Below are 14,457 nucleotides of genomic sequence, written 5' to 3' on the forward strand. Positions count from 1 at the left end.
CTTGGTCCAAACAAACCATATAGTTGTATTTGTCATCTTTCTGATTCAGCAAAGTTAAAGAAAATCAATATGGAGGAAACAAAATATTCAAACTACTTGATTGCAGATGCTCTTTTTAATAACGTGATGGTTTCTGTAGCATTACTCAGCTCTGCCATGCACTTTGCTGGGCAGCTGCAACCCAGAGATAAGTTAACTCTCGTGTCAGCTTACAGCAGAACTCCCGACTTTTTTCGTATGGGTGCTGATTTAAGTAATTTAAATGTTAGGAAATTCATTCTCCACGTTTCTGCTGCTTGACGTCTCAGAATGCCATCGGGAATGATGCTTCTCCTTGAGGGCAGCCCTGCAGAGAAGGACGTTGTGGTCCTGGTGGACGAGAAGCTGGACATGAGCCAGCAGTGTGTGCTTGCAGCCTGGAAGGGCAACTGTGTTCTGGGCTGCATTAAAAAAGGGGTGGTCAGCAGGGAGAGGGAGGTGATTGTCCTTCTCTACTCAGCTCTTGGGAGGCCCCATCTGCAGTGCTGCATCCAGGCCTGGGACCCCAATACAAGAAAGACATGGAACTCTTGGAGCAGGTCCAGAGGAGGGCCACTCAGAGGGCTGGAGCACCTGTCCTATGGGGAAAGGTTGAGGGAACTGACCTTGTTTAGCTTAGAAAGGCTCCAGGAAGACCTCATGTGGCCTTCCAATACTTGAAGGCAGTGTATAAGTGGGAGGGGGAACAGCTGTTTACAAGGGTGGATAGTGATAGGACAAGGGGGAATGGTTTTAAACTGAGACAGGGGAGGTTTAGGTTAGATATAAGGAGGAAGTTTTTCACCCAGAGGGTGGTGACGCACTGGAACAGGTTGCCCAAGGAGGCTGTGGATGCCCCATCCCTGGAGGCATTCAAGGCCAGGATGAATGTGGCTCTGGGCAGCCTGGTCAGGTGGTTGGTGACCCTGCACATAGCAGGGGGGTTAAAACTGGATGATCACTGTGGTCCTTTTCAACCCAGGCCATTCTGTGATTCTGTGATAACTGGTACTGCTGTGGCTTACTATGCCTGTTACAGTATCACCTGTCCATCAGCCTAGCCATGCCTGAAGCCCTATGATGAGCTGTGCTGTTGTATCACTGTGCAGCATCATGAACTGGAAGCTTCTGCAAATCTTTGCATTCCAGAAAAGATTCTTAAAGAGTGTGCCAAACATTTTCTCTTTTGAGTGAAAAACTGCGATGTGTCTTGGCCTCCCAGGACAGGAAAAGGTTGTTTTTGGGTTGTGTGTATCTTGGAGGTAAACGCTTACAGCTTCAGTATTCGGGGTGCCGAACTCATAGATAAGACCATTAGTAAAAGAGCAAGATTTGATTTGTATTTTGAAACTACAGGTGAAATAGACATGAAAAGAAAACCAGTTGGCAGGTTGGAAAAGTGGTAGCCTCTCTCCATTTCACTATGTCCATACATCATCCTTATATCCATGCAGATGGTCACCACCGTCTGCTCTTCAGACTGAGTCTGACCAGGGGCATGTCCCAGCCAGAGTAGCACTGTGTAGAACAGACACTGTGTCCCGCTCTGGGCTCCTCGGTGCTTAGGGAAATGGTTTGGTGGGCAGTATTAGTGGTAGATGAACAACTGGACTTGGTGATCTTCGGGGTCTTTCCCTACCCTAATGATTGTGAATCCAGGTTTTCCAATGCATGGCCTTTATCATTGTTATTATTTTTATTATTATTCTCTTGCCAGACCATATCCAGGTGGATGTGGGTTCTTTCCAAGGTGTCCACAGTTCCAACATCTTTGTTCTGCTCTGTTTTACTGTGCAGTCCCTATAGCTCTGACCACATGCTTGGCCATGGAAATGTATCTGAGTGCAGCTGTACAGCAGTGCCTAGGAAGGTCTGTGGGGAGCATCAGAAAGATCTGCCGTGTGTGCAGATGTGCAGCTGGTCCCGTCATGAACAAGAAGTCTCAAGCATCCAGAATGCATCTGCCATTCCGCAGCCGTAGTCAGTGCATAGGGTGCTATTAAAGCAGATGTACTGCATGCACAGCTGGTCTCTGGGTACCTGTTTTCTGGTTGTCATTTTTTTACTTGCCCATTGAAATGCACACACCTTGTAATATGGAGGACCTTATTCCTCTGATTTCTCAGCTCTCACAGTACCCACAGCCCACCCTTGGCACATTAGTTTGTTTGACGTTTATCAGCCTGAACTCTTCACTTGCCAAACTTGTTGTTTCTTTAGAACCTGCTTTCAAGCCACAAGCACTTCCTGGAGCTGTAAACCCCAAAGTGGTTCTGTCAGCTGAGTGCTGGCTGTCGAGTCCGGCCTCCTCCCTTCCTCTGGTCCCTCTGGATCACTGGAGAACAGCCAGCACTGCTGCTTCCTGCCTCCAGAGCCCCCTGCCCAGCTCCACAGCACAGGCCGGTGCTTTGGGGGAAAAGGAGCCCGAGGAAGAAACTTAGGCATTTTTTCAGTACCTACTTGCAGCGTTTGCATTGTTTTTACCCAGCCTCCAATGATGATACATCACTGGGGCCCATCCCAGGCCGCCTCCTGTGTGAGCCTTCCTGGGAAGGAGAAGATTTGCATCCCACATGTATGCTAAAGGTTGGCTTTTGTATTTTCCATATTAGCGAGCTTCCCTTTTGGGACATAGCATAGGCTCTTACAGTGGTGGAAAAACAGAGCTTAAATTCTGTGGCAAACAATTTGATACAACTTCCTCAGCCTGAAGCAGAAACAAGCTCAGTTTTGTAGCTGGGCACCATTCAACATTTCAGTAGACACTACAGTCTGTATTCCACGGTACGCTCCATCAATGTCCCCTCACATGCGTTTTTGCAGTTCTTCTGAAAGTCTTACAACGCTGATCTTTTCCCTCCACCTCTCTCTCTCTCTCTCTAGTTTTGTATGGAGCTGAACCAGCCGACGCTGCCAAACATCCGCAAGTGGAAGGGCCCTAGAGGATGTTGGAAGGGTGTTGTTTCTGAAAAACCCTCAGGGCAGCTACCAAAGGTACGTTAATTCCTTGATGTTTGAACCAAGGGCATATTTTTAATCATCTGTTTAAGGCAAAACATTGTGCAAATCTTTTTTTGGCAAGGTTGGCAATTCTATTTATTTGTTTGTTTGTTTCTTAGGCTGTTTATCTAGAATTCAGGCTGTGTGTTAGGACAAGGAAAAAACCCTTTGTTTTGCCCCTGACACGCTGCAGTGCTTCTGATTCTTTTGCTGTGTCAGATGGTTGTACCTGACACCCTTGACAGTATTCAAAGTAGAGCTGCGTGGAGCTGAACTTTAATGGTAGCCAAAGGTGGTCTAACCCAAGGGAAACCCCTTCTTTTCCCTTTGAGGGTGCTAACGAGGTGTCAGAGCAAAGTCCTCCTCAGACTGGAGGCTGCTGGTGTCAAACAGGATCGTTGTCACCATGCAGTTGTTACAGCATGAATGCTGTTGTGCAGTGGAAACAGGAGCCGAGACCTGTAATGAAACACACAGCGGGCTACTTTCATCTAGTCTGAGTGCTGTCATTATGAAATAAGTGGCTCCCGTTGTATCCTGTACGCGCAATTCAGGACAACGCTCCTTCCAATGCAGAGAGCAAATGCCCTTTGGGATATTTTTATTCCTGGATGGAATCTTTATTTTGGGATCTCTTGTTATGTGAGATCATTAGGGCACTGAGTTTAAACAGCTGTGTGAAAGTTCTCTTCACTCTGTCTTTTTGTCTTAATAATAAGAACCGTCAATAACTGCCTCGGAGTTTCTGTGTTACATGTAGGTTACTCAGTCGGTTCTTCCTTGAGCTGTGTTTCCAAAGATAACTATGAAAGTTTCGACTGTGGATAGAATAACTACAAATCACGCTGTACTTTGGTAGGGATATAAGGATGAAGGATTTCTCAAACTGTGGGAGAAGTCTGTGGCCAAATTAAGAGTGAAATGTTACTTATTGACTCTTCCCTTTAGGTGCTTTTACAGAAGGGAATCTGGCTACCCTACAGCACCATTCACAAAGCCAAGAAGCCTTTTCTGTCCCTTAGGTTACCCAGTAGGTTCATCAGGTTTGGACACTGTGTTCACAAACACAATGCCATGAAGTAATGCATTGCTACTCTTAATACGTAGCACCCTCAGCACAAAATGCTCTTAGGGTGATCTGTAGGGCTGATAGTGCATCATGCTCATGCTTCCACACTTTCCAGTCATTTTGCCTCCTACCCAAACACTGTGTTGATGAGAAGACTAAAGTCAGGGAGTCATGGGGAGCTGCTGACAGCTCATCTATTCTTCCATGTCTTTTCTTGTAGCCTACCTAGTTTTCAGACTTGAGTTTGGTGGCGCGTTGGCCAAAGATGCTACCAAAGGATTTTAGCCAAATTTAATAGTTGTTTGTTTTTTTTTTTTCCAAGGCTCAGAGGAATACAGTGGAACAGATAACACTTCCTTTTTTGCAACTGAAAAGGAAAGCTTTTCCTTGGGATGGGTTTCACTATGATTAACTAGGTCTGAGTGATACCAGGGCAAACTGTGCCTGTGCGATGAGAGGGAATGCTTGACAGGCTTTGAATTAGATACTGCTGCTGGTGTAATGAGGGCAGACAGCTCTCTGGAAATGCCACGTTCTCAAGTAGTCCAAGAAAACCTTGTAAGGTGATAGACATTAGGATGAAAGAAGTAGAAACCTGAACATGAATCACTTCAGTTGGAAAGGAGACAGAGAAATTGACAGGGCTGAGAGGTCTAGACCAGATGTCTTGCCAACAGGCTGAATGAGCCTGGGTATTTTTAGCTTGGGCATGACAGAAGTCTGTAAGATCATGCATAGTGTGGAGAGGGGGAAAGGGAAAGGATTGCTTGCACTGATGTGCTGGTGCTTGGAAGAGGCCATCAGGAGAAAGACCTGCAGTTACGCACCCCAACTATGCTCTTCTCATAAATGAGTTTCACTGTCCGCTGGCAGAGGAGGGATGCCTGGGACATGGACTACTTTATTATTGATCACACTGAGGAGAATCAGATTCCTTGCCTGGAACAGTGGGAAGTAAAGAGCATCTGTCAACCCTAAGATGCACACAGGATGCTGCAGCTAAACCTCCCACCACTGCAGCACTCCTGAAAGTGCTCTACCTATGTAAGATACAGCAGCTTATGATCGTGTTGGATGGAGCAAGCAGTGCTGTGCTTACCTGGGGCTCCAAGAGCCAGCATGCAGGTTTGAATAGCAAGGCAATATGTACTTTAGCTCAGCGTGCTCAGTCTTCAGTGAAGCCAGTGGGACTGCCCATTCTTCCTGCATCTAGCAGGGGACTGGGGCCAGGGTGAAATAAAGAAGCTTTTCTACCTGTTCTAGGATGTTGTTTCTCCCTTCAACTCGTGCACAGCAAGATCTGCTTCCTGCCCTCAGCAGGTGCCAAGCCAGAATAGAAACCTTTTGCCACCTCCACATATTTGGGAAGTGACAATATACCATTGCCAACAGCGATACCAAGTTGACTGCAGCATTGGGGTTAAAGTTTCATAATTTGGGCAGAATGTTTCATTTTTAACATCTTATTGTTGGCTTTTCTCTTGCTTTAATTGCAGGGAGTCGAATATTCTGGTTTCCTCTGGGATACAACAGCTGGCATTGAGCTGAAAGATGCTTCTTCTCAGGAGAATGTACAGACTAATGGCAATGGGAGACACTCATATCCTCACCCGTATATTGCACATTTCAAGGTAACTCAGTTCTGCCAACTGACCCTTGCAGAAATGAGCTTTTATTTCAAAGTTTTGGACAAGAGGATGGAAAGAGTCTCCTAACAGATAAAAGAGAAAGCATTAGCATGATGCTAATCCATGTTCATTGGTCTCTTATGGCTCAGATACAGGAAGGCGCTTAGTGATCTTAATAGGTGAGGTCTGTCACTAGAGTCAGTCCTTTCCCTTGGTCCTGTAGGAGGGAGCCCTGCTGCAAGGGAGCATTGAGGCACATGAAGCCAGTGGACCTTTGGCAGTGCCTGCAGTCTGATAGAGTGACAGAAATCACCAGTCTGACACCTTGTTCAGCTTTTAGACGGGTGGATCTTGAGGAGCAGGCAGCCACAGCTCTGTGGTTCTGGTCAGTGCCAGAAATGGTGGGTAAGTGTAAGCAGAAGAGATGTACACAGAAGGCATTGTGCTTCAGAGAGGCTCAGGCTGATCTCTCTTCCATTGCTGGCATAGTGCTGAGTTTCCATTTTGAAGCTGTTTCACTAGGCTGCCCCTATATAAGAGAACATCATGCAATTTGGAAACGGGCTCTTTCCAATCTGTTCTTCTGTGTACGCATGAGTGAATATACAGCCCCCTTCTCTGTGCTGGCTGTATCCGGTTTAGGGAATTTGACTTCTCTGGCAATGCTTTGAGAGAAGTTTCTAACAAATACGAACAGGTCAAGATTAGAAATAAGCGTTACTTGTGCCACGCGACAAAGTGAGTCCCAGAAAGTAAGCAGAAGATGACAGGGAGCCAGCGGCTCATTTCAAGGTACATTAAGTTTCATGACTAATTTCTGTCAGGCCAAGGCAGATCACAGGAGAGCAGTAATTAGTCCATGTAATGACCAAGCCATTATTTGTAGCTTAATAACAACTGGTTTTGCATAAACTGTTTTTCATAAAGAGTTGGCTTCTCTCTGCAACTGCTGTAGAAAAAGAACTGCGTATTTACAACAATCAGTTTCCCCAGAACTGAAGGGCTGCCACAGTTGTGCAAATAGAGCTGTCTTCCCAAAACACGCAGACAATACGCAGCACACTGTATGCAGTGTGAAATGGGTCCTGCTCACCAGGACTTACCGCCAAAGTGTATCTTTGCTCTGTGACCTCCCTTGCCCTGTACCGCACTGATTTCCCTCCTTTCTCCCCCAGGTTGGGGTGAATGACCTAACACTGGTTAACCTTCATCTGGCCTTGGCTCATGCAGCGGGGGACAACACAGGGAAGAACCACGACAGCCACAAGCTAGCAACCTTTGCACAGACCTTGCAGGAGACTCTGAAAGGTATGGCGTTGTCTTCCTTCCAGTTAGCATCTGCACGTACCTAATGAAAAGGAACTTAAAATGTGTATCTAACTGCCTTAGTGCAGCTTTCACAAGTTTCCTCATCTGCTGTATGTAGTCTTTACCTTTGAGTGATACACAGCTTGCAAAATGTGGTTGTTTTTTTTCCTGTTCATTATCTTACAGTCTATTCTAATTAGCACAAATACCTCAGAAGATCCTACTGGCTTCAACCACGCTTTTCAAGTGAATCTCCTTGTGATTTCCTTCTAGCATAAGAGCAAATCGAAACAAGCAGAAGGAAAAGATACTGGGTTAAAACTGTGTTTGTAGAAATGGGATCTACCATTTCTATCATCTATCAGAACAAAACTTGATGGCTTTTTCCCATAGGAAGTTTGTTCTTTGTTTATTTTTGGATATTTGGAAGTGCTTGCTAAGAGAGAAAACAGACCAGAAACCAGCTTTGGTACGTGGATGTGAGAAGTAGAACAATTCTGTTGGTTTCAGATGAGTTGCTCTGGTTTTGCACCAGGATGAGTGACAGCAGAACTTGTATCTCAGCCTGAGCAACGTAACAGACAGCTGAATTTCTTCACCTCGTTTCTGAGAATTTGCTTCTTATTCTGATACTTGCAAACTGAACTCAGTTTCCAGTGGAGCAGAACAGCGGGTTTCAGATTCAAAGCGGTGTTGGCGTTGGTGATCTTTTCATAGGACCTGAGAAATCTAGCCCTCTGCTTACCACTTAACAAAGAAGTACAAGGGTTACGGGGTTATAGTCATGATGACTTTCCTCTTGGCATAGTTTTGCAAGGTCAGTCACTTGAAAGCATTAAAATCCTCTTGTATAACACAAGAGGTAATTACGGTTTTTATGCACGCTCCGTTGTTTTTCCTTTTGAGCTGCACGAAGTCAGTCAGAGCTATTTTTAAGTGCTACAGATTGAAGTATTTGTCCACATACTTTGAGAAAGAAAAGGATGAAGGCAAACAAAAGGGTCATTTGTTTAATCCCAGAAGGCTGAATCGGGATGCAGATAACCGTGTAGCTCTTCCGAAGTCAACAGAGATGCATTTCCGCTACATCTAAATTTAGCCTGTTGACATTAGGGCTTCTTTTTGTTTGTGTTTTCATTGTCATGTGGTGGGCACGGTACTGGAGCGTGTTTGTTCTTGACTTCATCTTTCACAAAAGGTGAAGTTCAAATTCCTAACGTGTGGGATGCAGGTCTTGTTTCATAAACAAATACGTGTGCACACGTGTTATTTTGAGTACTGAATTGCTCTGCCAAAATCAATGCCAGGCTTAACATTACCACCATTCTTTTATTTTTTTCAAAGCCAATCCATAAAGTACGATCAATTAAGACTGTTTTGCCTGTTGCTTTTCCAGTCAGTCTGTGTTTCTGATCCCATTTTGCTAGCAGGTGCCTTCTTTGCTGTCCTGCAAAGAAGACAAGCTCAAGAAGTTCAGTTATGCACAGACTCCTGTAACGTCTCCATCCCCCACAGCAGCAATGTACCCATATTTCTCCCATCAGATGAGTGGGTCCTGGTTTCTTCTAGTCCTCCTTTCCAGAAAGACTCGGTGGTTGTTTGCTGCTGGTAACTAACTCTGCAGCAACCCTTCTGCCTTCTCTTAAGCACTCCACCTGTTCATCTCCACTGTGGTGATCGTGACCATACAGACATTATCCCAGGTGTGCTGGTAGTGCTTGGATCCAGAGTTGGCTTAGTCATCTACTCCCATCTGGCTTGGTCATATTGCAAAGTGCCCATGCATCAGGCACTAGGCCTAGAAGACCTCTGAGAGGCGGTAGGGAGCTCCTTAGCAGCCTGGGTGCTGTCACATCCTTTCCATCATCTGTCACATCCTTTCCATCATCTGGTTTTTGCGCTCTTCAGCAAAAATGTGGGGGTTTGAGTGTCTGTTTAATTCATAGGGGACCGATTAGGGGCATGTGGAAGTCAAGGGAGAGTAGCCTTCAGGGATCCCTTTGTACTGCTGTGGAACAACCAAGGGTTTCAGCATTGCTGCAAGACAACAAAATGAAGCACTGCAGATGTCTGCTGGCACAGATGTTCAGCCAGGGATTTGCAGCTACGTGGAGCACCAGGAGCTTCTGGTTGAGGGTACCAGAAAGAGACCCTTTCTCTTGGTGATGGGCTGGAAAACAGTTTTGGCTTCTTGAATGCTCACTACACTCTGTTTATCCCTCCTCTGTCCGCTTTATGTTGCGCTATGATTGTACGCTTATCTGTTCTGCATGAGAAAGTTTAAAACAGAAAAGAATACAGTGACTCATTTCCTGTGTATACACCAGACTGACTTTGTACCTGATTCCACGAACATATCTAGGTGTTATTTTAACCTCTGTTATTTCTGAGCTGTTCAGAATTGAGCAGTTAAAATTTCTATTTGTGGTTATGACTTTTTAATGTATTTTTTAATATACTTTTCACGTAAGGCCGGAGGATTTGCTAATATATGTATTTTGTGCAGGATCGAGATGCTATTGCTGGGATTCCTGCCTGTCTGTAACTTTTAATCCCAGTCAAGGACTCACCCCAGACCTTTCCACAGTGGCCTTCTCCCCTTTATATCAGGAGCCAAGTGCTGCCTTGGCCATTAAGCAGACTTTATCCCTGGAGGATTGCAGCAGTGCGGTTGCACTTGTTGCAGTTTCCTGCAGCATCACGACGCCCAGACATGAAGCCATCAGATTCAGCCTCCTGGTCCAGATCTTAGTGTTTTTTTGCACTTCCAGCTCACAGTGAACATGCTGCTTGGCGTGCTGCAGGAAGGGAAGCCTGCCTGCCTCACCAAGATGAGAGCTGCAGAAGAGGAAGGTGGCATTTCAGAGGCACTGTTCAAGCACTTTGTTCAGATCACGAGAGCAAACCAGTTCTCTCCAGGGGATTTGGTCCTTCCCCATTAGATCAGCTCTGATTTTCTTTTGTTTTCTGACAGATCTTAAAATAACTTGGGCCCAGGCTTGGGTTTTTCTTTCTTTTAAAGGTGGGAAGGTCAGTATCACCAGCACTTTGCAGGGTAGTATTTAAACTTCACATCACGTTCGATGTGAGCACAGCTCGCAAAGGGCAGAGAATCTGCAAGCAGTTTCATTATGTTTTCGTCACCTCTCTGCATCTTAGCAAGCAGCGTGTTTAGAAATATGTGTTTGTTTGCTTTTTGTATGTCATAAACCATCCGTCTCTCTGCCCTCCTGCCCTCTCTTAGTTCATCTTTGAAGATCTGCAGGCAGAGTGCAATAGATTCTGTTGTTTAACTTGTGCTCCCTCTTTTGGCTAGCTACTCGTACAGCAACAGCGTGCAGCAGGTAGGTTTTTCCATGAGCACTGCTTATGGTAGAGCAGTCGCGCAGTCCTCCTCCTCCACACTTCAACCAGAGAAAGCAAAGGGACTGAGAGAATATAACAGCTGCCTTCTTTGAGATCGGCTTTGTGGTCATTTTTAGTGCATTTGTGCATCCTTGTTGCAGATTTCCTCCTTCACCAGTACCAGGGTGTGTGTTGCAGCAGTCTTTGCTCAGCTATCACGATCCTGGAGCTTATCACACCTTCCTGGCAGGGCTTTGAGGTGGGCTGCAGGCACGTCCATTCTCCTCTTACCCAGTGCACAGCTGGGATATCTCCATCTCCAGCTGCAGAGCTATGGAGAGCACAGGCTGTGGATATAAAATTAAAGCCCAGAGTTTCTTTTCTTACTCAGTCAGGGTTTCCACAGAAAGATAGGCATTTTGGAGAAGTATTTCAAGTCATTTCTTTAGTTTCTCTGGAAATTAAGCCCTAGTCAAATTCTGATGTTCAGCAGAATTTCTTCAGTCGTGTGAGAGAATGAAAGCTTCTATAGCCAGTGAGTGTCTGCATGGTTTGTGAGCTAACCTGCTGCCATCAAGCTTGCAGGCTGCATCTCAGGCTTGTTCTTTGAGATTCCTTCAACACACAGGCTTAGAACAGGTGCTACACTTTTGGGGCTCTGATATATACTAGCAGAAGACTGTGTCTTCCTGTAATCATAACAAAATTGTCCTTGACTCCTACAGGAAAGCCATAAGAGGAAAATATCAGTTCAAGTTGGAGCTGGTATGTAGTTAGGTTTCTCCAAAAGTAATGCCTCTTATTTACTTCCATCAAAACCACAACAGATACGAAAAGCACAGTGACACTTTTTAATTGAACAAATGCTGCGCTACAAAATACTGTTTTTCAGCATCACCACAATTAGCTATCTATTTACACCAGAGCCTGCATGAAAAGGAGCCTCATAAAAATCTGCACCAACGGAGTTGACCCACTGTTTCACAGCTGCTATGGTAGTATTGTTGGTAGGAAAATATTGCCCACACAGTCCATCTTTCATTGGCTCGAATGGATGGAAATCAGAAGGCACCAAATCCAGACTATACAGTGCGTGTGGTAGCACCAACCACCCAAGATTGGCTGTGCATTCTATGGTCTTCAAACTGGTCTGGGGCCTGGTGTTATTGTGTTGCAAGAGAAAGGTTGTCTTCTTATCTGGCTTGACTCTGGAGCCTTCATCTTGGTCAGTGTCGTGACATAGCAGTCAGAGCTGATGGCTTGTCTGTGTTGCAGGAAATCCAGAGGGATCACCACTTTCCTATCCCAAAAGACAGTGCACATCACTCTACCCACTGAGGGTTGTGTCTGGAACTTGTTCTTTGATGGGGAATTCACGTCATCACTCTGGACTGCCATTTTTACTCTGGCTCATACTGGTGACACTGCATCACTGGTAATGATGCAATCTAGGAAACTGCCACCCTTCAGCCTTTCATTGGTTCCATGCAGGCAGTAAAAAGGGCTTCCAACAGCATTGCTTTTGGGAGTTCAGAGTAAAGTTAGCTTTGCTATGAAGTACTTGTATATTTCCTCCTTGCATTTGTATACCTCCTCCTCTTCTTCCTTTTAAGCCGTGGGTGTCCATTATTCCCATTCATTTCTCTTTTTTCTTTCTCTTTATTTTTTCTCTTTCCCAGGGGAAAAAGATGTGATCATCCTGGGAGATTTTAACCAGGCTCCCGACAGCAGCGACCACGACATACTGAGGAAGGAGAAGTTCCATCACTTGGTCCCTTCAAATACGTTTACCAACATCAGCACAAAGAACCCCCAGGGATCGAAGTCGCTGGACAACATGTGGATCAGCCGGAGTTTGAAGAAGGTTTTCACAGGTAGAGTTTCTTTTCGGTTAAGTCATGTACCTGTGTGAGGTTAGCATTGGGTCAAACGTGGCTGATACTGCTTGGCATACAGCTACTATTGCTGGACTACAACTACCTGAAAAGAGGTTGTAGTGAGACGGGGGTCGGTCTCTTCCCCCAGATAAGAACTGGTAGGAGAAGAGGTAATAGCTGTAAGTTGTGCCAGGGGAGGTTCAGGTTGGGTATTAGGAAACATTTGTTCTCATAAAGAGTGGTGGGGTACCGCAACAGGCTGCCCAGGGGGGTGGTGGAGTCACCGTCCTGCAAGGTGTTGAAGTGTGTAGATACTGCACTGAGGGACACAGACAGTGGGCACAGCGGAGATGAGTTGGTGGTTGGACTAGATGATCTTAGAGATCTTTTCTGACCGTAGCGATCCGATGATGCTATGACTTCCTATAGCAGCCTTCAATCCCTTAGCATGCTAAGTATTTCTTTTGCAAGCTTGTGGAAATGTGTTTAAATCCAGGGGCGCCTCTTTTCATAGCGATCTTGTTATGTGATTCTGTTTCTTGCAGGCCACTGGGCTGTTGTGCGAGAAGGTCTTACAAACCCATGGATCCCTGATAACTGGTCCTGGGGTGGAGTAGTCTCGGACCACTGCCCCGTGCTAGCTGAATTTTACATGGAAAAGGACTGGAACAGGAAGGAGGTGACGCGGAATGGAAACGGGGTGACCGTTGAGCGCGACTCGAACACTAAGCATGAACGATGACGTGAACGGGAGGTGTCTCTCCTGTTCCAGGGGTCAGCCCATGGCTCTGCTTGCTGGAGACTCAGCTGCAGAGTAGAAGAGCTGCTTCCTCCTCTCCTTCCTTCACCTGTCCTCCCCCTGTCCAGAAAGCATCAGCACTTGCCTTTGATGGCTCTCGCTCCGTGCCCCCCTCGGACAGCTCTGGGGTGTCTGACGGCAATAGAGTGGTCCGTAACTTTTTATAGGGATGCAATGGACCCAACTCCATGCCTGGAGATTTGGATGAGAATTGTACAGAAAATAAAGTGTACTTTTAATACTGTATAGGATCTTGGCTAAAATGCAGCCAGGCAGGGCTTTGCTGCTGTGGTGTTTATGATGGTTCCGTTTCTTTGCTTCCTTGTAAACTGAGGGGCATAGCAGAGGGCACACACCGACTCACTCTGTGGAAGTTCTTGGCAGTTCTTAAGTGAGCTCAGCACTTTCAAAAGCTGCTGAAACTGGGAAGCAGGAAAGGTGCCAGACACCTACGTGACCAGAAGGCCCAGCGTGGTCCCTCTGGCCCAGAGAAGCACCATGCCTCCTCAGCCCGGTGTCAATATGGATGCCTCTCCTCCTCCCCTTCCTCTCTCTGTGCTTCTGGGCAGGGTGCATTTTGTCCTAGAAGGGAGATGTGGAGCCTGACTTTGGCTTTCAGCTTGCCGTGCAACATTCAATATTACGTTTCCCTGCATGATGGATCTCAGGAGCTCGGAAAGCACCAACTAATGCCTTAGTAGAACTTGGTTCACTCCTCCACCCACCAACACTCAAGGCAATGCCCTTTGCTTTGCTTCCTGCTGGAGATCTCATGGGAAAAGCCGTACTCCTCTGGCAGAACAACTGCACCAAACTTCTATAGCAAGGAGGGAGGATCAAAGAGGGGGGCGTGCAGCACCTTGCTCTGCTCATTGGTTCTTCGGGGAGCTGTTTGCTGCTGCTCCTCCTGGAAGGCAGCTCTGCATCCAGTGCCTGAGCTCATGAGCCAGTTTCAGTCATCACAGCACAGGGTCTGAGAGCAGTGTATGATTAGCACTTATGCAGCAGGGGTGGATGGTGTCTGTTTTCCACATGGGGTTCTCCTATGGAGGTTTGTTTCTGTACATGTCCTGAACAGGGAGGACAGCAGCCAACAAGGTGCCTGAGAGGGAGCATTCAATTCCCCAAGTGCGTGACGTCGTAAAGTAGCAGTTAATAGACAGTGACCTGGAGGGGAAATCATAAGGACTGGAAAAAACAGCACCTTCAGGAGCAATACGTGGGTGTGAGGAGTGCAGAGCTGCTGATAGCCCAGCACATTCTGCTCCAGGGCCCCAGTAGCCACACAGCACATTTCATGCTGAGTGAAAAGAAGAGCGCTCTGATGTGCCTCGTAGTGCTGTCAGAAAAATGCTCCTGACAGCAGTGCCAAGCCAGGGGGATGTTGTCGTGAGAGAGACAGCTGGAGAGCCT

General features: G+C 46.3%; 1 protein-coding gene across 1 annotated transcript in view; it reads left to right on the forward strand.

The window, feature by feature from the left end:
- Nucleotides 1-13,310, forward strand: part of EEPD1 (endonuclease/exonuclease/phosphatase family domain containing 1) — a 62,943-nt gene extending 49,633 nt beyond the window's left edge. Inside the window, exons 3-7 of the mRNA XM_072328711.1 lie at nt 2,902-3,012; nt 5,584-5,718; nt 6,891-7,023; nt 12,048-12,242; nt 12,791-13,310. Of these exons, the coding sequence (XP_072184812.1) occupies nt 2,902-3,012; nt 5,584-5,718; nt 6,891-7,023; nt 12,048-12,242; nt 12,791-12,987 (771 nt within the window). The 3' untranslated portion in view covers nt 12,988-13,310. The remainder of the gene's footprint in view (nt 1-2,901; nt 3,013-5,583; nt 5,719-6,890; nt 7,024-12,047; nt 12,243-12,790) is intronic.
- Nucleotides 13,311-14,457: the final 1,147 nt, after the last annotated feature.

Source organism: Excalfactoria chinensis, chromosome 2 (assembly GCF_039878825.1).
Source record: "Excalfactoria chinensis isolate bCotChi1 chromosome 2, bCotChi1.hap2, whole genome shotgun sequence".
Classification (NCBI taxonomy): Eukaryota; Metazoa; Chordata; class Aves; order Galliformes; family Phasianidae; genus Excalfactoria; species Excalfactoria chinensis.